At 46.6% G+C, this 14,512-nt stretch overlaps 3 protein-coding genes across 3 annotated transcripts; 2 read left to right on the top strand and 1 right to left on the bottom strand.

Annotated features, from left to right (window-relative positions):
* Positions 1–452: 452 nt before the first annotated feature.
* On the top strand, positions 453–1,235 carry LOC128484179 (transmembrane protein 171-like). The gene has a single exon (XM_053460497.1). The coding sequence runs from the start codon at positions 453–455 to the stop codon at positions 1,233–1,235; it is 783 nt and encodes a 260-aa protein (XP_053316472.1).
* A 2,047-nt stretch (positions 1,236–3,282) lies between these two features.
* Positions 3,283–6,396, top strand: LOC128484404 (serine/threonine-protein kinase PDIK1L-like). The gene is made up of 3 exons (XM_053460774.1): positions 3,283–3,834; positions 4,926–5,142; positions 6,161–6,396. The coding sequence occupies exons 1-3, from the start codon at positions 3,283–3,285 to the stop codon at positions 6,394–6,396; spliced, it is 1,005 nt and encodes a 334-aa protein (XP_053316749.1).
* A 2,305-nt stretch (positions 6,397–8,701) lies between these two features.
* Positions 8,702–9,601, bottom strand: LOC128484178 (transmembrane protein 171-like). The gene has a single exon (XM_053460496.1). It carries the CDS (start codon positions 9,599–9,601, stop codon positions 8,702–8,704), a length of 900 nt encoding a protein of 299 aa, XP_053316471.1.
* Between the last annotated feature and the right edge of the window lie 4,911 nt (positions 9,602–14,512).

Below are 14,512 nucleotides of genomic sequence, written 5' to 3'. Positions count from 1 at the left end.
CTCAACACTGCAGAAAGTCTCTTTGGAACAAACCACTTCGTGTAAGGAGAGGGGGGGTCATGTGGAATAAAACATTTGTGAAAGAGGCAGCTGTGTATTGGCCCTGAGGATATTTGGAACCAGGGCAGGACACCCCTATGGCCCTTGCACTGTGGTACAGCCTGCCCTGACTGTGATGTCATAGTGCTGTGATGTCACAATGCTGTGATGCTCTGTAAAAGCACATCCAGACACTGTGGTTGTTTCAGATTGTGAGCAGTAGCAGTACTGAGCATAACAGTTACCTGTCCACGACAGGCAGCGAAATCGCGATTTCTATTGACTCTGAAAAGACAAAATAGGCAGAGATTAAAAGGCCTTCATTCGTGTGACGGAACACCCGGCACATAGGCGCGAGTCTCTGCACCTGAACATCTTTGACTGACACCCGACAGGTACACGTTTCAGCCATCATGGAGAGCACTTGCTTCGGCACTCCTGGCCCTCGCACAAGCAGCAGAATAACATTCGCGCTGTGTGTATTTGGCTGGGCGCTCTTATTCGGCGGATCTCTACTTTCTGTCTATGGGTTCGCGACATGCCAGTCCGACAGCTGTATCGCCTACAAGGTGACGGGCCCGGTACTTGCCGGGTTAGGGCTGGCATGTTTAATAATGGCGGAGTTTACTGCCCAACGAGAGAGAAGGAGGGAATTAGAAGGAGACCCGACGGATCCAGATAGCAGCTTCCTCTGCGGGAAAAGCCGGCAGCTTGCGCAGTTCCTGATACTCGGGATGCTGTTACTGGTTTGCGGGGTAATAGTTAGTATCCCAGGACTTGTGGTTCCAGCCTGCAAACCGGCATCCAACACAGACAAACCCCCTAAACTCTGTGCAGCTCGCTTAGTGCAGGTAATCGCAGTCGCACTCGGCTTGTGTTACTGGCTGGCTGTCTGTTTTATCAGAAGCCGTGGTTGTTCAGCGAGCAGGGAGTCTCCTTCCTACGACAGCATCGATTTGGAAAGGGGCGACAATGATTCCGGCGGGGAAAATGAACACGACGTTCCATGGCTGCGCGGGACGACCGTACAAAACATCAACGAGTGTTACCCTTCGGAGCCGCCTCCAACATGCGAGGACATAAACCCTACTGAGCCGGATCCTGAAGAGAGTTCATCATCATCATCATCATCATCGTATCACTCGGTTTCCCAATCATCGGAGTCGAGTGACTATGAGCTCGCACCAGGACCCTAAACGTGGAAAGTCTGAACTATTGGGGGGGTTTTTTTCTAACATTTCGACTCAGTACAGAGTTTGAGCCGGAAGCGTCACCCAAAACATCACCTCTGACGATATCCAGGTCTGCAGATAAAGGACTGAAATCAGACCGGGTTTTTTGTCAGTGCCGGCACCGTACATGACGCCTGTCGAAATGTTTTTTCCCCCCCCGTGAGACTTCCACCTTGAATAAGGGATAAATAAAATGACATCTTTTCATGGTTGCCTCTCAAACAGTATCTGTGTGTGTTTGTGTGTGTGTGTTGGATATACTGTGTGTACAAGTCTGAATAGGTTTTCTTCTCCTGACAACGTTGAGGATACTTGGACATCTTTTAACAAGTTATAAGTATTTCTGTGAAGCATGCGCAATGCCAAAAGAAGCCCTTACTTATTAACTGCAGAAAGTGTCTTTGGAACAAACCACTTCGTGTAAGGAGGGGGTAGTTGAGTCATGTGGAATAAAATACTGTCATTTGTGAAAGAGGCATCGTGCCTTCTGCTATGCCTTATACCCCCTCTATACGCCACTCTGCCCCAGATATGCCTTTTAACCTAAAGATATGCCACTCTGCCACCCAAATATGCCTTATATCCCCCATATGCCACTGTGCCCCCGATATGCCTTATAACCCCCTATATGCCACTCTGCCACCAAAGATATGCCACTGCCCCCCAGATATGCCTTATACCCCTTATATGGAACTGCTCCCCCGATATGCCTTATAACCACCTATATGCCACTGTGCCCCCCAAATATGCCTTATACCCCTTATATGCCACTGTGCCCCCTGATATACCTTAAAACCCCCAGATAGGCCACTCTGCCCCCCCCAAATATGCCTTTTACCCCAGATAAGCCACTCTGCACCACCCCCAGACTTACCCCCCCCGTGCTCCAGACTTCTTGTGGTCTAGTAGGGGAGCTGGCGAACGCCTGCACAATGCACGTAGACAAACATCTGCTGCTGGCGGCACTATTGCTGGAGCTTCTATGACTGAGCACCAACCGGCAGTAGTGGAGGGTGTCTGCGGGCATCGCAGAGACGCCCACCGGTTGCCAAAGAAGAAGATCCAGGTCACCTGCAGCGCTGCAAAGGATCCACCCTCTCTGGCAGCCAGCGAACATTGCGCAATGAGCGCAGACAACCTCCGCCGCTTCTGGCCGGGGCTTCTATGGTGGAGTACCGCAAGGTAATGACACGCTGGCGCTCCATCATAGAAGCCCCGACGGAAGTGGAGGACAGTAGCAGAGGATGTCGGTGCGCATCGCATCACACAGCCGCACGCCGGCTGTCAGAGAGGCGGAAGGGCCGATTTGGCAGATGAGGAGTATCAGCATGATGGGCTTGAGATCTGAATAAAAGACGACAAGTCTAATTATGCCAAATGAAAAAGACATCAAATCTTTTGCCAGATCTCGTGACATCCTTCTCGCCTGCTTAGAGCACGCACACAAATGATATTGTTCTTAGTATCACGGCTTTCATTTAAAAATATATTGTATACACAGGAATAAAACAAAGTGTGAGATCACAGAATAATGCTTTACCCTCCTACATTAAATGGATGATGGCAGTGAAAAAATATACATTGAACATTTAGGCCATCACTCCCACATGTGTTATAAATGACCAAGCTCGCTATTTGGCAGCCATTATATAAAACCCTGCTCTATGTATGAATTATAACTTACCTTGAAGGATCGCAGGGTCCTAAGAGACATTTTTGGAGAAAAAATCCTCAGTCTGAAGGCTCCCCCATAAGCACCTGTTCACTCCATCATTTTCTGAGGTACTTCCACAGCAGTAGTCGGCGCCAATTTCTGACCAATAAAAGGATTCCCTCCGCTAGCCGTGGGAGGGGCTAAGCTGCGCGGTCACCTGTAGCTGGCTAGGGAGGGAATTTGAAGGGGTTTCCCGCTTGAATAAAGCGTTAATTTTATAGTGGTTTTCGGTAGATAACGGCACTATTAGCGTCGAGCAGACGGTATACCTGAGGTATCCGTTTGTGTGTTTCATGCATGGCGGCGGAGGCCTGTAAGTACCGCCTGGTGCGGGAGATCGGGCGCGGTAGCTATGGGGTGGTGTACGAGGCGCTGGTGTCGGAGACCGGGCTGCCGGTGGCGGTGAAGCGAGTCAGGTGCAGCCAGCCGGAGACGGTGGAGCTGGCCCTGCAGGAGTTCTGGGCCCTGCGGAGCGTCCAGAGCCAGCATCGACACGTCATCCGCTTGGAGGAGTGCTTACTGCAGAGCGGCGGCCCGGAAACTATCCAGCCTGTCAGCCGGCACCGCAGGCCTAACAGCCACCTGCTGCTGGTGGAGAGCTGCCTGAAGGGCCAGCGAGCCGCGGAGGAGGAGCCGCCCTGTTTCCTGTGGTTTGTCACCGAATACTGTGATGGCGGCAACCTCAATGACTTCCTGCTGGCCCAGGCCCCCGAGGCCCGCCTGCACCGGACTTGCATGCAGCAGATGGCAGGAGCTCTGGCCTTCCTGCACCGCAACCAGATCGTGCACCGGGACCTGAAGCCGGAGAATGTGCTGGTGTCACACGGGGAGTGGGGGCCGGAGCTTAAGGTGCGTGGGGGACTGCTGTGCTAGTCATCAGCATGGCTATCAAACTGTCCCTGGGGGGCCGTCAGCGAGGGCATCCGCTGATCTACGTTGGGGGTATGTGACCAGAGGATCCCCCAGCTCTCCATGGTGGGGGGTGTTGAGGATCCCCCTGCTCTCCATGGTGGGGGTGTTGAGGATCCCCCTGCTCTCCATGGTGGAGGGTGTTGAGGATCCCCCTGCTCTCCATGGTGGGGGGTTATTATGTTGAGGATCCCCAGCTCTCCATGGTGGGGGGGTTATATTATGTTGAGGATCCCCCTGCTCTCCATGGGGGGGGGTAATATTAGGTTGAAGATCCCCCTGCTCTCCATGGGGGGGGTAATATTAGGTTGAAGATCCCCCTGCTCTCCATGGGGGGGGGTAATATTAGGTTGAGGATCCCCCTGCTCTCCATTGGGGGTTACATTTGGGAGAGGATTTTCCCACTGTGGAGAGGGGGGGTGCAGGTTTCCTATGAGAAGTGAATGATCTTTATTACCCACTGCTCTCCATTACCCCAATAAGTGGTTAGGGGTCCAGGGGGTTAGACCAGGCCTATGAACCTGTTCCCAAACCCTCCATGTGCTCCAGCCTCAGGGAAGGGGTGCGTCTGTAAACGTGTCACATTCTCACAGCATGCAGTTTAGGTCAAAATACATCAAAATACAACATTATAGCAAATACTTTCTGCTAAACTCCCTAGAATAGGCCTTTTTGTAAAAAGAAGAACTTTGGGGCAGGAAATGGATAACTCCTCTCCCAGTCTAGTGCCCGGTACACCCCCACCAATGAATAAGGTATAATACTGTAGTCTGTAAGTAGTTTATTCATTATCTACCTGTAGGAAAAAAGTTAATAAAAGTACTTGGCTTTAGGAGAAGCTGCAGCACACTCGTCTCTGTGTGGTCCCGTTTTTCATGCCGGTTGTAGGCAGAAAGTCATTAAAAAGTCAGGGAGCACAGGGTGTCTCACGCCATGATTTTCTCATTTTTATATTGCTACCATATAACCTTTTCACGTGTTGTGGTGTTTGGGGGGTTCTGGGTAATTTTAGGACTCGTTCCTTTCAGCAGGTAGCAGATTTTGGCCTCAGTAAGGTCTGCCAGGGCAGCGTGAACGTGAACCAGCAGCGCTTCTCGTCGGCTTGCGGTTCGGATTTCTATATGGCTCCCGAGGTGTTTGAGGGGCGCTACACGGCCAAAGCCGACGTCTTCTCTCTCGGGATTCTATTTTGGGCGATGATCGAAATGATTACGTTCAGGGATGCGGACTCACATAAAGAGCTGCTTGGTGAGTGGTCTTACATTATTGGCGTGTGTATGTATGCGAGTTATATATACATTAATGTATACATTACTGTTCAAAAGTTTGGGGTCACTTAAAAATTGTCCTTGTTTATGGGGGGGGTTCCATTAAAAAAACGAGAAATGGATCAGAAATCTTGACTATTGTTGCTAGAAATGGCTGACTTCTAATGGAATATCTCCATAGGCGTACAGAGACCCTTTATCACTCCCTGCGCTCCAATGGCACGTTGTGTTTGTTGATCCAAGTTTAAGTATAAAAGATTAATTGATGATTAGGAAACCCTTTGATAATTATGTTACAGCCAGAAATGTCCTTGTATTCCATGAAAACAGCTCAGTTACCCCAAACCTTTTGAACGGTCGTGTATGAGTATGATTTGCTGTGTATTTTCATTATTGTGTTATTTGTGCACTGAGAACTGGTGAACATTTTCTCTTGTCACAACACTAGTGTGTAAATGTAACTTCTGATCGCCACTCTCGGTACATTCAGCAGCACTTGGTGTATATGAACGAAGCTGCTGTTTGAGGCCTTGTTTTAAGGTTCCCTTTTATTTTGTGATGCAGTTATTTACCGGTCAGAGCCCCTCTGCTCCTCTACAGAAAGCAGGCAGCATACGTTCTGCACATGTACTGCAGCACTCCTGTTGAAATCAATGGAAGTAAATATATAACTACTCTATATCCCTCCTGCTGTTTTTGATGTAACATATCCATGGGTGATTAAACACATAATGTATGTATACCCAAAATAATATTGTACTAAACTCTGATCCACAAATGGAATCTGTCTAATTGAAAATAGCATTGATGCAGTTTGATGGTAATTGAAGATAAACGTAGAAAATGCTGTGTTATCCTTTGGGGTCCCCCCCCCCCCGATCTATAAAAACGCTCACAAGGCTGCAGCCGGGTGTATGGCACATAGAACCCAAATCTAACCTTTTCATGTACAAAACCGAGAGCTGTAAATAACTTTTTCCTCCTCCGTCTTTGTCTAGGGGTCTACATCTGTCAAGGAAAGAATCTTATATCTGTTGGGGAGGCCTTCTTGGAGAATCCGAATTTGCAGCTTCAAATCCCTCTAAAGAACAAGCGGTCCGTGCCGCAGGAGGTGTGTAACCTGCTACTGGACATGCTGTGCGTGAACTCCAAGGAGAGGATCGACGCTTTCCAGCTGGAGAGCCGAGTAGATCAGTTATCGTACGGAGAGAAGCGCCAGCGCCCCGGGGCCTAGTGTGTTAAACGTTATAAATTCTGTTTCTGCTGTTGCGGGGGGGGTTATTGCGTTCTGTTTCTGCATGAAAATTTGCCGTTGTGCAGCGCTTTGTTTTTAATTACAGATGCCGCTGTACGTTTTTAAGCTAAACGTAGCACTTTCTACGTATTACTGTACAGGGAAACTGGCCGTGACCTTTCAGAGTTTGTTGGTAACAAGGTAGACGATTACTCCCTGGTGCGTTAACTGCTACAAAAAAACGGTTTTGGGAAACTGACCGGGGGGTACTTTTGAGAGCGTCTGCGGGTTTCCCACAGTTTAAGAATGGCGACCCGAATGGCAGGATTGGCCTGTAATGCTGCATCGCGTATGTGAGAGCGCCAGATTTTTTTCTTTCGCTTGTTTTAAATTGTTACATTTAGTTACTTAAAGCTATCCTGTTGATGAAGTCTCGGTGGGTAAGATGTTCAGGTAATCCCAAATGTATACAACGCTATATGTAACGGTTTGAACCACCACCTTTGAGCTAAAAAGCTAAGGATGATTGGGCTTTAAATGTAACTGGCGTACAGGTGGCTTTCGTCCCGGTGGTAGTTCTTCGTCTAAGCCTGATGCGTATTATTCCACTGTCTGTGTAAATGCATCTTATGTGGTGTTTTTTGTGTATTGTAATTTAAAGCGCATGCAGATTTTTACCATTCATGGATTATAAATGTGCAAACGAAAATAAACCAACCGGCTGTGTACTTTGGGTAAATAGTTACAATGTGCGGCTGGTACTATTCAATAAGTGTCTTCCAGTGGTTACATATAAGGCATATTGGGGGGGCAGAGTGGCAGATCTGGGGTATAAGGTATAGCAGAGAGCACTTTCACATGTCCCGAACCAGCACAGATAAACGTGTCTCCTGTAAACATGGCGGCTGCCTTATCCATCCAGGTATATCGACAGCCTACCTGCGGGAGACGGAAGCCGCAGGGCGCCCCCTCCAACCCCCTGTAAGTAATGCAGCCGCGGGTCTTTTGATGGAAAGTGCACATCTTGGTTTCCAGGACTTGTTTGTGCAGTAATGCCTATTTGGCAACAATAAATATATAAACTTGGCGCATTTTAACGAAGACGCAACATTGTTGTTGTGTTAAACCGCTGCGAGAAGAGCGGCTGACAGAGAGCGCTAAGCTAGAAATGTCAGGGGGAGAAAAAAACGTATCGTATTTTCCGGCGTATAAAACGACCCCCAACTTTTCTAGTTAAAATATAGAGTTTGGGCTATACTCGCCGTATAAGACTACCCCTCTAGCCAGTATACTACAACCAGCCAATCACAACAAGCGATGTACTTTACCGGTGATTGGCTGGTTGTTGTATACAAAGCCTGCTCGGATTGGGTGAGTCAGCTCTCCCTAACATATGCCTGTCCACAGACATGTATAGATATACACTGCCCTCACACACCCCTTCCTTTACACACATACACTAGTACACACCAGCTTATAAACACACAGATATACACATACACTGCCCTTACACACACTAACATACGCCTGTCCAAACATACGCATTTATACACTGCCCTCACCACACACCCCTGCCTTTACACACATATGTATATGTATATATATATATATATATATATATATATATATATATATATATATATATATATATATATATATACACACACACATTCCATCCAGTTGTGGGAGCGCGAGGTCTGTCATTTCAGACCTGCTTTACTGCTCCCTCATCACTATGCGCCGGGATATGACGTCATCCCCGCGCTCGGCATCAATAGCCGTCGCGTACTGATTAGGGAGCACGGAAGCCGAGGTCGGAAGTGCAACCACTTTCCACATTTCCGGTCCGGGTGCGAGCTCGTAGTCGCTCGAGTAATATGAAGAGGATCGCGCTGGGTAGGATATATCTCGTATCTTGGAGGTGATTCCAAGCCAGAGATAACTCATTGATTTCACATGTAAGAGATTTATGTTATAGATTCCATACGATAATGTGACCTCGTACACGCGGTACATCCAACACGCACACAAACACACACAGATACTGTTTGAGGGGCAACCATGAAAAGATGTCGTTTTATTTATCCGTTATTTAAGGTGGAAGTCTCACGGGGGGGAAAAAAACATTTCGACAGGCGTCATGTACGGTGCCGGCACTGACAAAAAACTCGGTCTGATTTCAGTCCTTTATCTGCAGACCTGGATATCGTCAGAGGTGATGTTTTGGGTGACGCTTCCGGCTCAAACTCTGTACTGAGTCGAAATGTTAGAAAAAAACCCCCCCAATAGTTCAGACTTTCCACGTTTAGGGTCCTGGTGCGAGCTCATAGTCACTCGACTCCGATGATTGGGAAACCGAGTGATACGATGATGATGATGATGATGATGAACTCTCTTCAGGATCCGGCTCAGTAGGGTAAATGTCCTCGTATCTTGGAGGCGGCTCCGAAGGGTAACACTCGTCCATGTTTTGTACGTTCGGCCCCCACGGTCTTGGAACGTTGTGTTCATTTTCCCCGCCGCGTCGGCCGGAATCATGGTCGCCCCTTTCAAAAAAGAGGCTGTCGTAGGAAGGAGGATCCCTGCTCATTGACCAATTAGGTCCTCCTGCAAAGTGTGGAGGGGGGGTGACGTCATCACCCAATGTTACAGGAAGCGGCTGATATCTGAAGGCTTCAGAGTCCTCCTCAGAGTCGCCGTCCCGACACCTTTTGCTCATATAGACAGCCAGGCTGTAACACAAACCGATTACTGTGAGTGTGATTATCCGCACAAAGCGAGCTACACAAACTTTAGGGGGTTTGTCTGTGTTGGATGCCGGTTTGCAGACTGGAACCACAAGTCCTGGGATATAAATCAGTACCCCGCAAACCAGTAACAGCATCCCGAGTATCACGAACTGCACAAACTGCCGGCTTTTCCCGCAGAGGAAGCTTCTATCTGGATCCGTCGGGTCTCCTTCTAATTCCCTCCTTCTCTCTCGTTGGGCAGTAAACTCCGCCATTATTAAACATGCCAGCCCTAACCCGGCAAGTACCGGGCCCGTCACCTTGTAGGCGATACAGCTGTCGGACTGGCATGTCGCGAACCCATAGACAGAAAGTAGAGATCCGCCGAATAAGAGCGCCCAGCCAAACACACACAGCGCGAATGTTATTCTGCTGCTTGTGCGAGGGCCAGGAGTGCCGAAGCAAGTGCGCTCCATGACGGCTGAAACGTGTATCTGTCGGGTGTCAGTCAAAGATGTTCAGGTGCAGAGACTCGCGCCTATGTGCCGGGTATTCCGTCACACGAATGAAGGCCTTTTAATCTCTGCCTATTTTGTCTTTTCAGAGTCAATTGAAATCGCGATTTCGCTGCCTGTCGTGGACAGGTAACTGTTATGCTCAGTACTGCTACTGCTCACAATCTGAAACAACCACAGTGTCTGGATGCGCTTTTACAGAACATCACAGCATTGTGACATCACAGCACTATGACATCACAGTCAGGGCAGGCTGTACCACAGTGCAAGGGCCATAGGGGTGTTCTGCCCTGGTTCCAAATATCCTCAGGGCCAATACACAGCTGCCTCTTTCACAAATGACAGTGTTTTATTCCACATGACCCCCCCTCTCCTTACACGAAGTGGTTTGTTCCAAAGAGACTTTCTGCAGTGTTGAGAAGTAAGGGCTTCTTCTGACATTGCGCATGCTTCACAGAAATACTCGTAGATTGTTAATAGATGGCAATGTTGAGGATACTTGGACAGGAGAAGAAACCCTGTTTACACTTAATAAAAGACAATTAACCCATGAAGGACCAGACTGTTTATTTTTGTTACCCTTTGTGACCAAGGATGTTTTGACACTTTGGAGGCGCTTGTGTTTAGCTGTAATTTTCTCCTCTCCCATTTAGTGTATAAGGCATACAGGGGGTATATCTGGGGGTATAAGGCATTTCTGGGAGGCAATGTGGAAAGCCTGGGCTCAGATGCGCATAACTGAGGGGGGCAGGTGGGGAAATAAAAACAAGAAATACATTTTCCTCAAAGTTTTTTATTCTGCTGTTTGTTTTTAACATCCCATTATTTTAAATAAACGAAAAATTTACATTTATTTTTTTATCTAAAATAATCGTTAGTTGCAGCCCTAGTTATGACAATGCAGGGTTTGTGGTCAGCTCTTACCCTGCCCAATGCAAGCATCCATAAAGCCGCGACACGAGATTAGCAAAGAATAAAGCTATTGTCACAACCTTGCAATATAGAATCGGTTAAATTACCACCCAACCATTTAAAATTAAAATAATTCTACGATCTGCGTTTTCGCTGCGATGTGGAAAACATTCCCAAACTTCTGAATCTTACAAAAAAAAATAATGCAACCGGTAATGAAATATAATTGAGTTCCCGAGTAGTGGATCTTTACGAAATACAGACGGAGCCCGGTTTATGTAGCTGGACTTTTGTAACAAAATATCGTTCACTTTCTGTACGGCTCTCTCGATGCCTACGTTCCGTGTCCCGATCTCCGTGCCTCTTCTTTCTTTCTGTCCATCATAAGCCGCCTGGCGAGGGGCGTTCTGGCGCGAGGAACGCGTTTTATTAACGGACGCTGACAGATCCTGAAAGCCGCGTGCGAAGTTCTTCTGCGGATTGACATGAAATGCGACTTACAGGGAATTTACCGAAGCAGGGAGGCTTGTGAGACGTTACCAGAAAACGTGGGATCCGGTGGGCGTTTTGTGGACTTTTCTGTCACAAAAATGACATTTCTGTAATGGGTGTCTGGAGCGAATAATGCCTTCTGTATTCGAGTTTATTCAATGTGTCCGTTTGTTCTGCAGTCTGAAACTATGTAACATAAAGAGCATTGTCATATTATACGTGTGTTTTTGGAGCCATTGTGTTATGTTTGTGCCAGCAATACTTTTTATGCTTTCATGCACGGTTTTGCCACATTCATTTAAGAAAAAAAAGTTTTTTTGGTTTTTTTTACAGTCGCCGTACTCAGCAATAGTTCTGTAAATTGGCTACTTAAACTCTAAATATATATTTGTTTCTTCTTCCTTAAGCCGGAGTTACCGTGAATTTTCCAGAATTCTGTATCTCATTAAGATTAGATTCTTGGAATGTTAAATTTGAAATGCTTCCAAGCTCTTGTTTAAAGGGATGCCCCAGTCATCATATGCACTTTAATACATGTAGCTGAGAGCTCTCTGCTACATGGTCCATGGTGTCCCCCTTGAAAAAGTGCTAGGGGGGTGCAGTACCCCCCCATATGTATTTGACTGCACCCCAACATGCCCTTGCCCGTGATATTCTTACCACCCGTCAGTAGCGGCACCGGCTTAATGAGCGCTGCAGGATTCTATTGAGACCTGCATGTGCATGAAAGTACTCCTGTTAAAGTCCATAGGAGTGCTTTCCTGCCAATGATTGGCTGGTTTCAAGCAGCCAATCACTGCCAAGAATTGTCAGACGGCAGAGAAGGGCTGTTTTTTTTCCCTTGTTAGGCCAATAAAAAGTCTGTTACGACATAGGAAGGTACTCGTTGTTTCCATTCCTTTCTTTACAAATATTTGCATGAAATGTAGGAAGCCATTTCTCCCTACCATCACTCCTATCATACCTCACTCCTATCACACAGCACTCCTATGACAACCAGGCATCACATCTAATGTCCATTACACCCAGCCACCACGCATCACACCTCCATTTTTATTACACCCAGCCATCACACATTATGCCTCATACCCAGCTATCACACACTACACCTCACTCCCATCAAATTCAGCCATCACAACTCACACCCCATGCCCATCACACACAATCATTCCCTCTTGCCTGGAGCAGAGCTAGGATCTCTAGCAAATGCAAAAGGCGGTGGGCAGACCAGAGGGAGAAGAAACAAAAAGAAAGGGCAACAGAGAGCCGACAGCTGACGGGGGAACTCTGACCTTTTGAAGCCTGTCCCCCTGCTGCTTATTTTTACCGCCAGGAGAAGTCCTTTGGTCGTTTTATGTTATTATGTTTTCATGTCGACGCATGATTGAAAGTTTGGTTCATGAGTACTCTTTCTGTTACGGGGCTGGATCCGCTTGGTTAAGCTGTCAAAGTATGTGTTCTGCTAGGGCGTCACAGTCTGTCACGTGTGTAATAAATACGTTCTGTCCTCAAATAATCAAACTGTCTCTAGGTGGAACGCTCAGGCGCATGCACGTCCAAGCCTGTGCTTCAAAGCTGTGTCTGAGCAGCAGACGTATGCCGACGAGGAAGCCCAAGTAACCACGGCTAAGGAATCAAAAAGTGACATACAGAGTGTGTATCTCAAGATCGTAAGCTTGCGGGCCGAGTCTCTCCACCTAATGTATCGGTTTGTCTCAGTCTGTCAGTTCTCGTCTCGTCAGACCCCTTGAATTTATGTATTGTATTAAGCTCTGCGTACACTGTTGGCGCTATATAAATAAAAGATAATAATAATAATAATATATCACTCTGATATTACTATTACTATGATATTACGATCTTAAGCTTTTTCCCTCCGATGTATATGACACTGAAGATTCCATGTTCTATATATATATATTATAACTCTTCAGTCGGTAACGCCTGTTATGTATCTACGGTAGACATTAGCTGGGTGACACGGTCCGATTTGATGAAGAATTGGTGCGCGGATCACCCACGCGTGCGGCCGGCGCTCTTCGGAGTGGTAATGGGAATCTGTCGGTACAGCCGCCTCTAATTGTTATTTTCAGCGTATTTTGGAAGTACTTACTGCGTGAAGATGGTCCAAAAAAACAGCAACATATCTTTAAAAAAAAAAAGACTCGTTTTGCCCGTCTAAAGCTTTTAAAGCCACCGCCGTGAAAAGGTCAGTGACTCATAATCCGGAATAAGGAGGTAGATATGTGTCACGCTTCAGCGGGGTAAGAGAAGGAGTTCTGTTATCCAGATATATATTTGAAAGTTAGAGTTACTACAAATAAAGGCAAATCAACTCCATTGAACCTTTTCTTTCCTTTATTTTTTGGAGTTTTTTAAAAGTACTTCTTTAACATTTTCTTGTTTAAAAAAAAAAGATTTCTGGCTCCATAGCGGCTATTTTTTTACGGTTCATTAGCTCGTTATGGACGTCGATCGGCCCGAGCTGCGCAGGCTGCGTCATTAGACAACGTCACGCAAATAACGATGGAAGCTCAGTGAAACGGCGACTCGTATTAAACATCGACCCTTTAGATTCCAGGGCTGAGAAAGTCGCTTACGGAACCTCGCGGGATGTGCGGAACTTTTGTCTTTTGTGAACGTGCGGAATAAGAGGACGGATGTCTGCCCTTTATAAAGTCGTAGGTTTGTAGGCTATTTTTTTTTCGGTACCGGCTGAATGTGTTCAAAATAACTTTATTTTTTAATTATTATTACGTGTCACGTATATTGCGTTACATTATTACCGTTTATTTAGAGCCCCAGCAGATTCTGTATAACAACAACAGAGAATACAAAATCACCAAGAGCATTAGAATGTACAATATATACAATTTGATGGTAAGATTAACATTATGTCAAGACATACTGGGACAGAAGGAGGAGAGGATCTTGTGAGCTTACAACCTATTAGGAGGTTGATGGGGGGGCGAGAGAGAAGGGGAGAGGCTGCTCGGATGAGGATAATTAGACTGTAGCGAGGGTGATGGGTAGAGGGCAATGGCCCGGAGATCTCGAAGGTGGAGAGGATGGGAGGACGGATGGTTTCTTACAGAATGCAGGCTGTAGGAAGAATTGTAAGCTTCGCTGGACAGGGTGGTGTTTATATACATCTCCTGACTCATATATATATATATATATAAATATATATAGAGAGGGGGGGTTACTCTTAGTGAGAAATCCTTGGAGGTTTCCAGTGGGCTGCTTAGTAACCGTCCATTCAAATATATTTTAATTGTTTTTATATTTATATTTTGTTATTATTATTATTAATAATATGAAAAGGCTGTAGCGGATATGGTACGTGAGATATAAAATGTGATACTTAGAGTTGTGCTTATTTTGGAATTTTCCCCGTACTAGACGAGGAAATTGCCTTTTCACCGCCGGCGCCACGTCATTGTAAGCTCTAGAGGTTGGAAAACATCG

The sequence above is a fragment of the Spea bombifrons genome, chromosome 3 (assembly GCF_027358695.1).
Source record: "Spea bombifrons isolate aSpeBom1 chromosome 3, aSpeBom1.2.pri, whole genome shotgun sequence".
NCBI lineage: Eukaryota > Metazoa > Chordata > Amphibia > Anura > Pelobatidae > Spea > Spea bombifrons.
This window is presented reverse-complemented; position numbering and strand designations above follow the sequence as displayed.